This window comes from Fundulus heteroclitus, chromosome 8 (genome assembly GCF_011125445.2).
Source record: "Fundulus heteroclitus isolate FHET01 chromosome 8, MU-UCD_Fhet_4.1, whole genome shotgun sequence".
Classification (NCBI taxonomy): Eukaryota; Metazoa; Chordata; class Actinopteri; order Cyprinodontiformes; family Fundulidae; genus Fundulus; species Fundulus heteroclitus.
In genome coordinates, this window is record NC_046368.1 from 6229044 (window position 1) to 6245314 (window position 16271).

Below are 16271 nucleotides of genomic sequence, written 5' to 3' on the forward strand. Positions count from 1 at the left end.
CTGCAGAAACCTCATATTTTCCTCTTGCGGTTCTTGGTGATTGTTGGCGTGCAGAAGGGGGGCGTGCGCCTCTCCCTGACCCCCATCAATCTGCCACGAGCCAAAGTGTGACAATAGCATTATCATACCAATGCGCCATTCAGCTCCAGCCAATCAGCGTGCGGCGCTTTCTCTGCGCCGCACGAGCCGGTGGCTATAAAAGCCGCTGCTGAGCGCCTCTGAAGGCACTCTGCTCCAAACTCTCTCCAAACGCTTCTCTCCGTGCTGGAATATCTTCACCGCCCGCATCATGACTTTTGAGGAAGTTCTGATCCAGAAACCCACCGAGGGCGCTCAGTGCGCCGGCGCAGCCCTGGAGGAGGTCCTGGTCTCGGCCAAGGACAACGACTCTCTCACCGTGGGAGTCTACGAGTGCGCAAAAGTTATGAACCTGTAAGTGTGGAGATCTTGTGATGATTGCAGCATTTATTTCCACCTGCAGACAGTTTCAGATCAGATCTGACGGGATGTTGTTCTTCCTCCCACAGAGACCCGGACAGCGTGTCCTTCTGCGTCCTGGCCACGGACGAGCAGTTCGAGTGGGACGTCGCCCTGCAGATCCACTTCACCCTCATCCAGTCCTTCTGCTTCGACAACGACATCAGCATCGTCCGCGTCAGCGACACGCAGCGTCTGGCCGACATCGTCGGGGACAAGGCGGAGCAGCTGGAAGACGCGCACTGCGTCCTCATCACGGTACGTTGAGACCAGATGCGGAGCAGGGGCGGCACCAAGGCGGGGGAGACGGGGGGCCGATGCCCCATCAGTGCTATGTGCATATTCTGATTAAGACACATTCAGACAGGAGAACATGAACTTCAGCTTTCAGAGGTGGCATTTTTAGACTAATGGGCCAGAAATTAGGATGGACATCAGGACAGAACTTTCTGGATTTGCAGTCTAAGAACTCACACTGCAAAAACGGAACTAAAAATAAGCAAAATGTTCCTGAAATGAATGTATTTGTTCTTGATTTGAGCAGGTAAATAAGATGATCTGCCAATGGAATGAGTATTTTGACCCCTAAAATAAGATTATTAGATATACTGCATTTGAAGTAAGATGATGGAGATGAGTTGTTCCCATTTTAAGTGCATAAATCTTATTCCATTGGCAAATCATCTTATTTGCCTGCTCAAATCAAGGACAAATACACAAATTTTAAGAACATTTTACTTATTTTTAGTTTCATTTTTGCAGTGCAGCAGCTAGCTGAAGGCTCTTTGATTTATTTAAGTTTGGTTTCATCAAGAACAGATAAAGGTTGGGGACATATGCCTTTATGCCATTAGTGAGGATGTTTTAATTCTTTAAACAACTGAAGAGGCACAAAACATAGTCGTTTTATTTTATGTATTTAGGAGAATTTATCCATTTATCTGACTCCCCCTGTTTAAAACTTCCCAGAGACGCCCCTGCTCAGGAATTGCTTCATTTGTGTATTTATTTGTGTAGATTTTCTAAAGAAGCACGTTCTAAAACTCCTCTGCCGTTGTTTGAACAGAACCCAGCTGATGGTTCCTGGGAGGACCCCGCTCTGGAGAAGCTGCACCTGTTCTGTGAGGAGAGCCGGCGCCTCAACGACTGGGTTCCCGAGATCAGCCTCCCTGAGCGCTGATCCGGGACTCTGTTCCTCACCTGCTCCGTTCCTACCTGGAAATACTCATCCTGCCGACCAGGATGATCCTGTTTCTGGCTCAACCCTGGACGCTCCTGAGGAGGTTTCCCCGTCCAGGCAGCACGGCGCCGGCCCCCGGGCCGAGGGGGCCCGCCCCCGCCGTGAAACCGCCGCCCCCTGCACCCGTCCATGCCAAGATGACTCTCATTCTTTCTGTGAACGAGGTCGGGCATGCAGCGGGGGGCGGCACATCGTCGACCCTCATTCTTTGTGCGGATGAGGTTTGGAGAGGAAGGAGAAGCGAGTTGTGCCTCCTGTGGTCCCACGGAGCAAACGTCGCCGCGTAGAAGCACGCGCAGCAGGAGAAGAAGCGGTGCTGAGGAAGGAGAGGCCATCTTGGAAAGAGACTTTTCACAGATGTTCCTCTTCAGCTGAGCAACATGACAGCGGTTGCAGTCAGCGCAAATGTTTCCCACTTTCCAGAATTGTCTTAATTCTCTAAAGGTTTCACTTTAGAAGTTTAACAACGACAAAAAATACTTAAAAAATATATTTTTAAAAGTCTTTTCTCTAAAGGTTTCACTTTAGAAAATGACTAAATTAAATTATTGATAAAACAAATACATTTTGAGTCAAAAAGTAAAAAAAAAAAAAAAAAAAAATACATAAAAAAATGTTCCTGGAGTTCTGGTTTAAACAATGTAAATTAACACATTATTCATTAAAAAAATGTAACCAGGATTACCTAACATTTTATTTTTTCCATTTAATTGTAAAACTAAAAGAATAAATGTTAATTTTGTTCTTTGCCAGTTGATTGTGTGAATAAAAACATTTAGTGAGTTTTGCTTACCACCATTGTTGACTCAGTTAAACTGTAAAAAAAAAAAGAATTTTACTCCATTTTGTGTAGATTTTTTTTTATTTTTTATAAATTAACATTTAAAAACATCGTTGTAGATTAAGTTTTTCCTCAGAGGTCCAACTGACATTAGAAATCTCTAAATTAAGTTATCATTGAAGAATTATCTTGATTACCCTGTGAAAAAATGTTGTTTTAACTTTAAGTGAAAAAAACACTCAATAAAAACGCTTGGAGATGAATTTCTGGAGTTCTGTTTTCACTTTGTGTCGTGTTCTGGTGAATAAAGAAGCAAAAGTTTGGGTCCGTTGGGCCAAATTTGCATGGGAGGCTGTGAATCCTGTCGCCTGTCTCCTCCTCCTTCATCTGCATGTCTATGGGGCTCCTAACAATGGCGGCGCTCCCCGGCCTGTCAGCTGCAGCGGCGCCGCACAGAGAGCCCATTGTCTCGGCGGCAGATGTCTCCGGGGCCACGCCGGGCCATCTGCCGCTTGGTGGGGCCGGGGGTCACCCAGGGCAGGCGGTGCTGAGCTGGGAGGAGTCAGGCCAGAGGGACTGGGGGGGGGGGTCTGGTTATTGTGAAAAGAAAAGGGTTTGTCCTGCCAGCTGCTGTTTACTTGCACACACTTGGTGAAAGTTTTGGTAAACAGAGACGATGGCAGAGCAGATGTGCTGTGGGGGGGGGGGGGGGGGGGGTACCACCTGCTCTGAAGAGCAACAATGAGGCTGAGCTTCAGGCCTGTAGGCAAACTTTTCATGCAGCTACTGCTGTGTGATCAGGACAGGAGTGAGCGGTGTTGAACTTTTTGAAGACAGACAGAAGCTATTTCCTTCTGGATAAATTTCACCTAAACTAGTGCACTCTCACAAACTCCCACAGGTGCTGGGTACCAGGTATTAAATGTTCACTTAGATACAGTAAGCTTATAATTTATGTATTTATGTTCTTTCACTTTCTTTTTTCAGGTATCACATTACACATGTCAGCTTACATAATATGATTTTCCAATGGCATCTAGGTGTTACTCGATTGTATCTGTTGCTTTATGTCTGTTGGTTGTGCTGTTCTTTTTGCATCTCTTTCCAGGTGATGGAGCAGACGGAGAAGGTTTTATCATTCTCTCCCTTTTATCTCTTCTTTCTTTCACCTCTACTCTTTTTTTTCTCTCTCACTTCTTGTTCTTCCTTTACTCTCCCATTGTAGTATCCATATAATTTGAAATTCTCCTTGCAGGAATTATAATAAAGCTATTTACATGCATAAATCAAGCGGAGCACTATGGCGAAAGCTGTTCGCTCCACTTGTAAAAGCAAAATCTGTCGAGCTCTATCTGGCATTGAGACATCAATTCCTATTGCCACATTGCTAGACAGGACACTGGGAAAAAAAAAAAAAAAAAAAAAGACAGACTCCTCAGATTTCCTCCATTTCTTCCTGTTTGAGCAACAAACCTTACGGTATTTCATTAAAGTTTTCTGTGCAGCAAGGATTGCTGCAAAGCCATCAACAATGCAGACGACTGTCCACTGTGGCTCTACGCTCTTTCAGGAGGAGTGAATGCTGCTTGGAGAGACTTGATGCAACCTGCTGGGTTTCCTTAGAGAGGAAACTTTCTCACCAACCTGGAGGATCTGATTGACAGCTGGCGCTATATGAATAAAATTTAACTGAATTGAACTGTGATCGAGCGACAAAAAGTCACGCCTGAGTGTAAAGTGGAAGATTTTTACAGATCTGAAAACGGTTTCCCTCACATCACTCCTCTGCTTTATTCCCTCCACCGGCTTCCAGGACGCTTAGGGGTCAATTTTAAACCTTTAATGTGTGATTTTTCCTTACTGTGATTTTTTACATAAACTGTAAACATTTCAATTGTTTACATAAACCGCTGCTGCTGTGATTTTTCAAGCTGTATGCAAACGAAATTTCGTTCTGTACGCACGTTGTGCATACAAAATGACAAACAAAATAAAACAAATAAAGTTGTCTAAGTTAATGTCCATCTTCTATACCTGCTTGTCCATGCAGGAGGCCTGGTGTCTACCTCCAGCGGTCCATCCTGGTCCAGAGCTGTGGATTTGAGACTTGTGGATCTACCTTGGTTTAAAGCTAAGCTAAAAGGCCGTCTGTGCGTGATTACAAATGCAAAGTCTTTTTATTACTACAGAATTCTACAATAGAAACACGTTATTGACTGGAACCAGGTGAGTTCTTTAACAATGCTACGCATGTTTGACCATAAAAAACATAAAACCAAGCATAATTTTTTTAAAGTTTGTGGTTCTAACAGGACAAAATGTGTAAAAAAAAAAAAAAAGGTGTGAATATTTTTTCCAGGCACTATAAGGTTTGATTTTGCATCAAAGAAAGGAAGAAAACAAACAAAAAAAAAAATCACTTTGAATTTCAAGCTTGGTTTTTTACTTTCCTTTTATTTCTTGTTTTTCAGGCACTTTCACAATAAACGGCAGAAGGAAGAAAAAAAAAAAGCAGAAAAGTTCCGACTCGGTTAGTAAAAAACGTGAATCTACACAAAGCGCACGCAGTCAGGTTTGTTTACGAGAGCACGCAGAACTTGGAGGTGTGCCGGAGGCCCCTGTACGCCCGCAGCCCCTCCCTCTTGGGGTCCCTCACCATCCCCCGCACCACCGGCGGGGATTCGCACCCCCACCTCTTCTGGGCTCGGTGCAGCAGGATGCGGTAGACTCCCGTGACGGGGCTGCGGCTCTCCGTCAGCGGGTTGTTCTGCAGGTGCTCCACGGTGAAGCCCAGCTCCTCCAGGGAGCTCCTCACCTCCTCCTCCACCTTCTCCTCCTCCAGGTTCTCGTGCTCCGACTCCAGCAGGCTCTGCAGGGGGCTCAGCGGCTCCAGGGGCACCAGCGTCCACGGGAACTCCACGGGCAGGAGCCAGTCGCAGCCCAGCATTTGGTCCACGGCGTAGCGCTCGGCGGGGACGGGCTTCAGGATCCCCCTGATGAGCCTCTGGCAGGGGCCGGGCACCCACGGGGGGACGGTGTAGGTGGCGTCGATGATGCAGCGCCGCAGCTTGCCCATGGTGTCCGCCCGGAACGGCATGGTGCCGGTCACCATGAAGAAGAGCAGCACCCCCATGGCCCACACGTCCACGGGGGGTCCCAGGTAGCAGTCGTCCCTGAAGAGCTCCGGCGCGGCGTAAGGCGGCGAGCCGCAGAAGGTGTCCAGGGCGATGCTGCGACTCGACACCCGGGTGCTGAAGCCGAAGTCGGCGACCTTCACGCAGCCGCCGCTGGTGAACAGGACGTTCTCCGCTTTCAGGTCGCGGTGGATGATGTTCTTGTTGTGCTGCGGGGCAAAAACAGAGACGGGTCAGACCGGTTCTGAGGCTCCAGAGCAGGGGTGTCAAACTCATTTTGGTTGAGGGGCCGCATTCAGCTTTATCTGATCTCAAGAGGGCCACACGAGTAAACTCATTGCAAGATTAAATAGAACTAATAAATGTGGACTTGTTGTTGATTTTTATATTAAGTTAATTTCACTTTTACACAATATATTATGAATAACCTCAGCGTTTTAAAAAAAAGTTTGTGCAATTTCAACGACACTTTTACTCAGTTAAACATTTACTTGTGCATTATGCATAAGAACTGATCAGTGATTATACAATATTGAAAAACATTTATTCATATTTTTTGGAACTTAAAAACACTGTCCTGCACGACAAAATACATCAAACAGATAAAAATTAAGAAATTATTTGAATTTTTCCACACCTGAAGCGTAATCTGCTAATTAAAACACAGCGCCCCTCGTGGACAATATAGGAACTGCATATTTTCAATTAAACAAAGTACATGTTTTTTTACAATAATTGTTTTATCATTCTCTTCCTTTTATCTTGTCCACTTGTGAAAGTCAAATCTGATGAGCTCTTTGTGGCATGTTATTGCCACATTGCCAGACAGGACACTGGAAAAAACAACAACAAAAAAATATATATATTTTTTTATAATGATAATGCATTTAGCCACAGGGCCGGACTAAATTGTTCGGCGGGCCGGATCCGGCCCGCGGGCCGTATGTTTGACACCCCTGCTCTAGAGCCTCTGGTGGTCCAGCCATCGTGGAGGGAGGCGGGTTCTGTGACTCTTCATCAGTGAGACCTGCAGAGATCTGCAGCACAGACACGTAGTCTCACCATCACGAAGGCAAACAACCTGAGCTTAACTACCGCTGTGCGCTTCGGTTAAAGCAAAACGAAGAGTAAATATGTAGAGAAACATCTCTTGACCAGCGTTCAGTACGGTAACGGCTCTGTGGGTCTGTAACTTTCTAACAAGCACAGTCTGGATAAAACCCCTGCAGCCTCTATTTAAAGGTGCTTCATAGTTCTCCAATTCTGTATTATTTGTTGTTATTTCAGCTTTTAACTTTTTGTTCTCTGTCATTTTTCTCTTCATAGAAGGTACACCTGGTCTGGCGTTCTGTTAGCTGTGACATCATCAGGGGAGGCAGATCATCCACTATTACCATCTAACATAGAAAGTACTCCTGGGTCAATGTGAGCTTCTGAGCTTTCTGTGTCTCTGCTCTGTCTTCTCTAAGCCCCAGTGGGTGGAGGCAGATGAGCGTTCACACTGAGCCTGGTTCTGGTTCTGCTGGAGGTTCTCCTCCCTGTTAAAGGGGAGTTTTCCTCTCCACTGTCGCTTCATGCATGCTCAGTATTAGGGATTGTTGCAAAGCCTTCAACAATGCAGACGACTGTCCACTGTGGCTCTACGCTCTTTCAGGAGGAGTGAATGCTGCTTGGAGAGACTTGATGCAACCTGCTGGGTTTCCTTAGAGAGGAAACTTTCTCACCAACCTGGAGGATCTGATGGAGTCTGACTTTGGAAAGTGCCTTGAGATGACATGTTTCATTAATTGGCGCTATATAAATAAAATTGAATCGAATTGAAAACTGAAACATCTCACCCACAGACCCTGTAGAAAACCAGTAGGGTGAGCCGAGGAGAGCAGGACCCAGAACACAGGACTCCATCCCTCGAATTAAAAGGCAGATTTACATCCTCTGCGTGTCGTCAAGATCCCACGAGGGATTCATTTGATCCTGCTCGGTTGGAATAGCTACATCTGACACTGCAGGACACCAGAGATGGATCTCTGTGCACTTACCCTGATTCGCCAGTAGGTGGCACTGTGTGGAGTGACGCGATAAAGTCCAAAACAGCCACAGATTTAATGAGAAAACAGCTTTGAAACAGCTGTCCACGCTAGAGGCCATTATTTAAGACTGGAGCTCAGCCTTTTCAGATCAGGCTTGGTTTTAAAACGAACCGATCAGTTGAGCAGAGATCACCCACCATGTATTTGACGGCCGAGAGGATCTGGGCGAAGGTGATCTTGCTGGCGTTGTCGCACAGCTTTCCCTCGGTGCAGATGCGGTGGTGGAGGTCGCCTCCGCCGGCGTACTCCAGCACCAGGAAGAGGCGGCTCGGCGTCTCCAGCACCTCGTACAGCCGGATCACGTTGGGGTGCTGCAGGACCTCCATGCTGCTGATCTCCCTGGAGAGCAGCCGCTGGGCCTGGGCGTCCAGCCTCGTGCGGTCCAGGACCTTCAGAGCAACTTTATCTGTGGAGGGGGACACGAGTCAGAACGACAACAGTTAAAATCCAAAACAGTGCAGCCTTTACTTTTTTAGCCCTACATGAAACCCTGTGGCTCATAAGCTGTGCTGGATAAGTTACTTTAAAAATGTAATCCGTTACAGTTACAAGTTACTTTGTTTAAAATGTAATTGTAGTGTAACTTTTTCGATTACTTTTAAAAAGTAATGTAACTAATTACTTTGATTACTTTTTGATTACTTTAAGGTTTTAATGAGTATTGACCCATGTTCAACATTTAATTTTTGAGAACTGAACGTGACCCTTAAAAAAGCGGAATTGGGAGTTGACACTTTTATGACTCTATTCCTGTATATCCATCAGTAGTTAAAGGGCAAGAGTCAGCAAATGCAAATTCTGCCCTGTAAAACAATGACAGCACAATTGTTGCTGTATGATCTGAAGCCTCATTTGGAGCTTTTAAACAGGCTTTGAAAAACTTTGATAATTTGCTGCTGTAATATTATAGATTTTTTAGAATAAAAAGCTAGCAGATGTGCAGAATCAAAACATAACAGAAATACAATTATAGAGCATTCAGTATTGTAAGAAAGTCCACACTGTTTCTGGATAAATACATTATTGGATGAGTTAAGTTCTGTTCCGTTTTCTGCCTTTTTCGTTGTAAAACTGAAATGTCCCATGCTCCTGAATGCACCATAGCTTTTCTACGCTCACGAACGCAACACTGTCAACGCTGAGCTGTGTAGACGCGCGTTTGATTCTCCGCCTAAGACAAAGTTTTGCAGTTTCACAACACACGTCGGCTCTCACGGTTTATTGTTGTGTGTGAATAACAAGAGGCTGTCAACAAGCTTGAAGGCTGTCATTTTTGATGCGCTGCTTGAGCTGAAATAAAACCGTGAAACGTCCGCTCGCTTGCTGTTCTTTCAGAAGGCTCCACCAGCACAGGATGGATCATCAGAGTGATAGAGACAAGGAGCCGTAGCGGGAAACGGAGATACAGGGCGCGAAGCAATAAAAATATCATTACATATTTCGCAAAGGTTTTTCCTTTATATTTTTTAAAAAATGTAACTAAATTTGTAATTCTTAATATTTTCGGAAGTAACCGTAACTGAATTACATATTTTCTCATTGTAACTGTAACGAATTACAGTTACTCTTTTTTTGTAATTCAATTTAATTCAATTCAATTTTATTTATATAGCGCCAAATCATGAAACATGTCATCTCAAGGCACTTTACAAAGTCAAGTTCAATCATATTATACAGATTGGGTCAGATTATACAGATTGGTCAAAAATGTCCTATATAAGGAAACCAGTTGATTGCATCAAAGTCCCGACAAGCAGCATTCACTCCTGGGGAAGCGTAGAGCCACAGGGAGAGTCATCTGCATTGTACATGGCTTTGCTGCAATCCCTCATACTGAGCAAGCATGAAGCGACAGTGGAGAGGAAAACCACCCATTAACGGGAAGGAAAACCTCCAGCAGAACCGGGCTCAGTATGAACGGTCATCTGCCTCGACCGACTGGGGGTTACAGAAGACAGAGCAGAGACACAACAAGAGAGACAAAAAAGCACAGATTAAACAATTAAATTACGTAACGTCGTTACATGTAATCCGTTACTCCCCAACACGGCTCATAAGTAGACACAGAAGGAGCAAAAGAGAGTAAATCCAGACTCGTCTACCTTTGGTCAGGGCGTGGAAGGCCAGCTTGACCCTGGAGAAGGTCCCGTAGCCGATCTCCCCCCTGACCTTGTAGAAGCCCACCCTGCGGCCGATGATCAGCTCCTTGATGGTCTTCTCGTCTTTGCACATGGCCACGGTGAGTTTCTGCAGCGGGGTGAGGCGCAGCGAGCCCTCGGCGCCCTCGTCCTCATGGCCGCCGTCCGAGCTCTCCGTCAGGCTGTACAGGCTGTGGCTGAGCCGCATGCGTGCCTGGACCTGGTACTGGCTTCCAGGCATCTCTGCACAACAGAGACAGGCGTCAAAACTAGATTCACTTATCAAACTTCAGAAAAAAAGCCTTACGAATCATTCATGATGTTGGATTCAGAGATCATACTAATGCACTTTTCTTAAAATCTCACATAATGAAAATCGAAGACTTAATCAAATTTAAAACTCTTGCTGTGGTGTACAAGGCAAGGCAAGGCAAGGCAAGGCAAATTTATTTATATAGCACAATTCAGTACAAGACAATACAAAGTGCTTTACATGATTAAGATATACCAAAATAATAAAATGTAGATAGAAAATAGAATAAAAGCAAGTAGGGATAGAATGTAGTAACAAAAAAGAACATTAAAAACAGTAAAACTGTTTAACTAGAACAGTCAAAGGCAATTTTAAACAGATGTGTTTTTAATCTTGATTTAAAAGAACTCAGGCTTTCCACACTTTTACAGTTTTCTGGAAGTTTGTTCCAGATAAGCGGAGCATAGGAACTAAATGCTGCTTCTCCTTGTTTAGTTCTGGTTCTAGGTAAGTGGAGTAGACTGGAGCCAGAAGACCTTAGTGGTCTGGAGGGTTGATACACTGATAACAAGTCTGTGATGTATTTAGGTGCTAAGCCATTTAAGGATTTATAGACTAACAGAAGTATTTTAAAGTCTATTCTCAGATATACAAAGCAAGCCGTGATCTACTTCCTGTCAATATACAAAAAATGTTCAACAGTAGAGAAGAGAATTACAATTTGAGAGGAGAATTTGTGTTGAGAAGATGTGGCGTTCACACCACACGTAAAAGTCTGGGGCTCAGCCAAGCAGGAGTTGTGTTGTGGAATGGCTTAGATATAGAAATAAAAAGGAGTACCACGCTAAGACAATTTAAAAGCAGGTATAAATATGTCAGCTTTAAAAAATATGCATGTAACCCAAACATTTAAATGTGATAATTTGTAACATTTTCAATAAGTACTGCTAGATATCTTCTTCTGTACAATTGCTTTAAAATAAGACACCGTATTCATGTAAGTGTGCTTTGATTTGTAATGCCATTTATCAAAGGACTGCATATGTTACATGACATTAATATTGTAATTGGGGGTAGGTTCTTATAAGTTCTCTGAACTTCTACCTACTCCTTTTGAGCACTACTAAAATGTCTTAACATTTCAATGTAAATCTTACTTGTATTTTTGCTCAAAGAAACTGAAATAAAAAAAATAAAAAAAATGCATCTGGAGTTTGTTTGTTTTATTAGGATCCCCATTAGCTTCAGCATCAGCTAGAAGCTATTCTTCCTGGGGTCCTTCAGTCTTCCACGTGACAATACAATGTATTACATCACATTACACACTATACATACAAGACATTTACACAAAATTTAATACATATTTACATTTAACGCCTTTTATCGTTAAAAAGTAACATAAATAAATAAACATAATTAACATAAAATTTTGCTACTCCAGATAGATCTACATCAAAGAACTAGCTAACAAGAACCCTACACAGTATCTCCTTAATAAAATTAACATTTACTATTTAAATTTCTTTGAAGGTAATATTTCTTAAGTGCAGTTTTGAAACCATAGAGAGTGTTTTGTTGTATGATAGTCTTTGGGAGTGAATTCCATTCACACATTGCCCTGTACCTAACTGAACGTTGAATTGATTTTGTTTTAACTCTAGGTAAAATAAAACTACCTCCTACTGCATGTATTCTGCATGTATTGTTGGATAATAATGTGCATCAGTACTAAAGGATAGTTTTGTATATAAAATGAAAGGCGTTTTATTTGTTATAACATTATATAGAAATACCATTACTGAATACACCAATCTGTTTTTAACTTTTAACCATAAAAGACTATCATGCATTTTGTCCACATTTGATCTAAACCCACATGAAAGGGCAACACGTGCAGCTTTATTCTGAATTACTTGTAGTTTTTTTTTTATTAATTGATGAAGTATTTGACCAAACCACTGAGCAATAATCAAGATGTGAAAAAAAACAAAGCATCAAGTACTTGTGTAACAACCTGCGGTGTAAAGTATTTTGAACACCTTTTAATGACCGATAAACTATTACCCATTTTAGTTAACAAGTTCTGAACATGTCTATCTCAGCACAATCTATTATCAATTATCACTCCCAACAGTTTAGCCTCTTGTTTTTGATCCACAGAATTTTGCTCTATGGTGAGTTCAAGTTTCGGTTTGGAAAGTAAAGAAAGTGTCTTACACCTCCCAACATTTATTTGTCCTTCTTTTTCCCTCCGAAACTGCCAGAGGGACTGAACGACCTCCAGAGCAACTGGACAACTATCGATGGAGGCTTTAAATCCTTATGAGGAGGTCCGGCTGCTCTGAAGAAAAACATGGCCAGAAAAAGGATAAAAAAAAAAAAAAAGAGATCTATCTGAGCAATTACACCTGATAAACCTTTTACTTTACCTTTTACCCATTGTAACTATATTATCCTGCAAAGTTACTTTATTATCCTGCAAAGTTACTTTATTCTGAAATCCACTGCAATTCCCTGAAATTCTCAAGCTGTATGCAAACGAAATTTCGTTCTGTACGCACTCTATGCATACAAAATGACAATAAAGTTTGTCTAAGTCTTTTATGGTGTAACTTTACAACCACAAACCTCCGTGCATCTTATTAATAAGTGACGCGCCAACATAAAAGAAAGGACAACCCCTTTACTGTGATGCCCCTAAAAAGAGTCCAGAGCAATTAACTTCCTTCAGAAGTAGAGCTGGACGATAATTCGATAATATATATATAATAATTTTGTTACTGAGGACCCCCATGAAAACGAGATGCTTCATCTCATGGGGCTGATCCTCTAATAAATGTTTATAAATAAATAAATAAATAAATAAATATATCGACCGATAGACGTATATCAATGATAGAAAAAAAAGGGTCAATAAAAAGTTCAATAGAATAAGTTTTTCTTCTTTTTGCATTCTAGTCATGTAGGTTAATATTACAATCATTACATCCTCTCAACCAATCACAACGCAGACCCAGGAACCAAGCTCCGCCCCCTTAAAAGAGTTCAAAGAGCACGCATTCTTATTTCTTTTTTAAAAAAATTGCAGTTTTGGTAAAAAGTTGATTGAATAAAGGGTTGAGTTTGATTTCAGTGTTTGTCTAAAAATAGGCTAGTAAAAAACAGCATAAAATGTCCAGAGCTGAAATTAAAATATATGTTTTGAATTTGTTGATAGTTATCGATATCGATCAATATGATTTCTAATTTATCGATATGCATTTTTTCTATATCGTCCAGCCCCATTCAGAAGCACCCTAACCAGATAAAGTCATCTCTGTATAAAAGCAGATGTTCTGTTTCTGGATGGACCTCCTGCAGACCCACCAGGACATGGATGTCCAGGCCGGACCGGGAGAGCATTGAAGCTCAGGCGGGAGAATCCATCCACAAGCCTGGTCTTTATGAAAGATTAGCAATAAGGCAAACTAGAGAAATCACATTTAAGAAGTTTGTGTGGCAGGAACTCAACATCCTGACACCTACAAACCTTCCAGTGAGGCATGGTGGTGGCAGTGTGATGCTCTGGGACTGCTTTCCTCCAGAAGGGACAAAAGAAGCTGATTGGGGTTTAAGGGAAGATGGACGGAGCTAAACCCGAGACAATAAAATAAAACCCGTTAAGAGGCTGCAGAAAGTCCACCGTGAGGGAGAACCCAGAAGCTCCTCCATTCTTCAGACGTTTATTTGGAAAAAAGAACAATTTAAAACCATGCACTGTGGCGTTTTGGTCTATCAGATACTACAGGTTGAAAGTTTGTAACGAGGAAATTCTCACTTCTTAAAACGTCGCATTCTCTTCAGCGGCACACATGAGCCTCTATTAGGAGACAGGTTCTGCAGTCCTGAAGCTTTTTGCAATGAGATATTATATTTAAATAGTCAACAGGGATATATTCTCACCAGTCGTCCAAACTGCTCCTGTTCTTCAGACCATGGTTCTGGACGGATTCCTTTCCAAACGGCTGGCCCAGACGGAGCCAGAGAAAACAGGAGCTTCTTACATGCTGAGGTCAGAACAACCTGCCTTCCTTCCAACAGAGACCTGGGACACAGCAGACAGGTGAGGGGAGGGGGGGGGGGGCTCCTCTGGTGTCCCAGGCCACGCCTCTTCGTCCCTCCAGCAGAGGACAAGAGTTAAGATGCTGTCCATGATCTCTAATCCAAGTCTGACCCGCTCCATTTTAATGTCCCCCATAAAAATCTGGACAGAACCAGAAGAAAAACGATTTTTATTTTATTTTATTTGTACCAGCAGAAAGTCGGCTAATTCTGCAGACTGGACTCAGGTGTGCGGGAGGAAACGGGCGTTCTGTTGAGCTCCTGACTTTGGCGGCGATGGAACGTTACGCAACCGCGTTACCTAATGTTCCCGTGGAGATTAGACGAGTGTCCCGTTTGGACCGCGGCTGCAGGGATAAACAGATTACAGGGAAAAAGATCAGCGCCTCAGCAGGTAGAGCCGCTCCATTCAGGTGGGCGCCAACTGTGAGGAGCGGCGGACCCAAAACATACCTGAGCACAACGCTTTTGTGCTGGATTAAAAAGAAAACACACCGCCTATGGTTTTCAGGGCAGAATCTGGACTTCACCCGGCTTTAAAATCATTTAAAACTAACCTCAAGTGTAGAAAAAAAAAACATTCTCACCAAGGAAAGCTTTAAAATGGCTTCATCTCAGTTAGCAGGTTAAATGTTGAAGGTCAGGCAGTGCAGCGAGGAGAAAAACTGATCTCCTTTGGACAAGCAGAGACACAAAAACACCTCATAGTGGTGGGAGTGTGATTGGGGGGGGGGGGGGGGCACAGAACCTCAGCAGTCATTAACAGCACTGCAAAAACAGAACTAAAAAATAAGTACAATTTTCTTTAAATGAGTGTATTTGTCCTTGATTTGAGGAGGTAAATAAGATGATTTGCCGATGGAATGAGTATTTTTCCACTTAAAATAGGAACAACTCATCTCCATCATCTTATTTCAAGTGCAGGATGTCTAATTATCTTATTTTAGGAGCAAAGATACTCATTCCATTGAAAGATAATCTTATCTACTGGCTCAAATCAAGGACGAATAGACTAACTTTAGTAATATTTTACTTGTTTTTAGATCCGTTTTTGCAGTGAGGACGTACAGCTCCTCTGTTTACCAAGTAAGAGACCGTCTGTCCAAAGCTGGGCCCAAACTGAACGACGATCCCAAACACAGCAGACAAAACAGCAAGAAATTAACCAATGGCCTAGTCAAAGTCCAGACATCCACCTGATTAACATGCACTAGTTCAGCATTTTCCTACCCAGGTCCCCAAGGCACCTATCCTGCATGCTTTAGACCAGGGGTTCCCAAACTTTTCAGCCTGCGACTCCTGACACCCCTTTTTGGAAATTGTGAGAATACATTTATAATATCAAGAGAATAAAGTTGGTATCAAATTATGTTGTGACCTCCTGCTTTAGACGTTTCTCTGCCTTCCAGGTCCTGATTCCGATGATTGCAGCTCAGTAAACAGGTATTGATCAGCCATCAGCTGAAAGCAGGTGTGCCGGAGCAGGAAACGTGTGAAACCTGCAGGGCTGGACCTGAGTTGACCGACGCGGCTCTAGTGGGACCTCCAGGGAACCGAAGATCGGATCAAAACTGCTCCAGAACGTGGAGAACTGAAGAAGGCCCAGTGAAATCTTCCACAAGCTGTAGGATCACTGGGTGCACTTAGGTTTTCCACTCACAGAGAGGGAGAACGTTCCACTATGAGCGCGTTGTTTCTAGGAACACACCGATGTGAAAATTTGGACTGATATCGATTTCCGATATAAATATTGCTGTTATGTCCTATAACCGATATTTACCGATGTGTGTGTATATACACTGTATATCTATATCTATCTATCTATATCTATAGATAGATAGATAGATAGATATCTGGCGTTCTGTTAACTGTGACATCATCCAGAGAAGACGCCTCACCCGCTACTACCATCTAATGTAGAACAGATTACTGGATCAATGTGTGCTTCTGTGCTTTTTTGTCTGTCTTGTTGTGTCTCTGCTCTGTCTTCTGTAACCCCAGTCGGTCGAGGCAGATGACCGTTCATACTGAGCCCGGTTCTCGTTCTGCTGGAGGTT

At 43.1% G+C, this 16271-nt stretch overlaps 2 protein-coding genes and 1 long non-coding RNA gene across 3 annotated transcripts; 2 read left to right on the top strand and 1 right to left on the bottom strand.

Annotated features, from left to right (window-relative positions):
* Window positions 1-213: 213 nt before the first annotated feature.
* On the top strand, window positions 214-2314 carry gadd45gb.1 (growth arrest and DNA-damage-inducible, gamma b, tandem duplicate 1). Its single transcript, XM_036140001.1, has 3 exons — window positions 214-432; window positions 528-735; window positions 1544-2314. Exons 1-3 carry the CDS (start codon window positions 290-292, stop codon window positions 1655-1657), a joined length of 465 nt encoding a protein of 154 aa, XP_035995894.1. The 5' UTR covers window positions 214-289; the 3' UTR covers window positions 1658-2314.
* A 2618-nt stretch (window positions 2315-4932) lies between these two features.
* si:ch211-22d5.2 (serine/threonine-protein kinase NIM1) lies at window positions 4933-10123 on the bottom strand. Its single transcript, XM_036140002.1, has 3 exons — window positions 9825-10123; window positions 7860-8128; window positions 4933-5841 (listed from the first exon to the last, which is right to left on the bottom strand). The coding sequence occupies exons 1-3, from the start codon at window positions 10099-10101 to the stop codon at window positions 5077-5079; spliced, it is 1311 nt and encodes a 436-aa protein (XP_035995895.1). The 5' UTR covers window positions 10102-10123; the 3' UTR covers window positions 4933-5076.
* Window positions 9876-15701, top strand: LOC118563902. The gene is made up of 3 exons (XR_004931515.1): window positions 9876-9961; window positions 14085-14164; window positions 15624-15701. It is a non-coding gene; the product is annotated as an uncharacterized LOC118563902 (long non-coding RNA).
* Window positions 15702-16271: the final 570 nt, after the last annotated feature.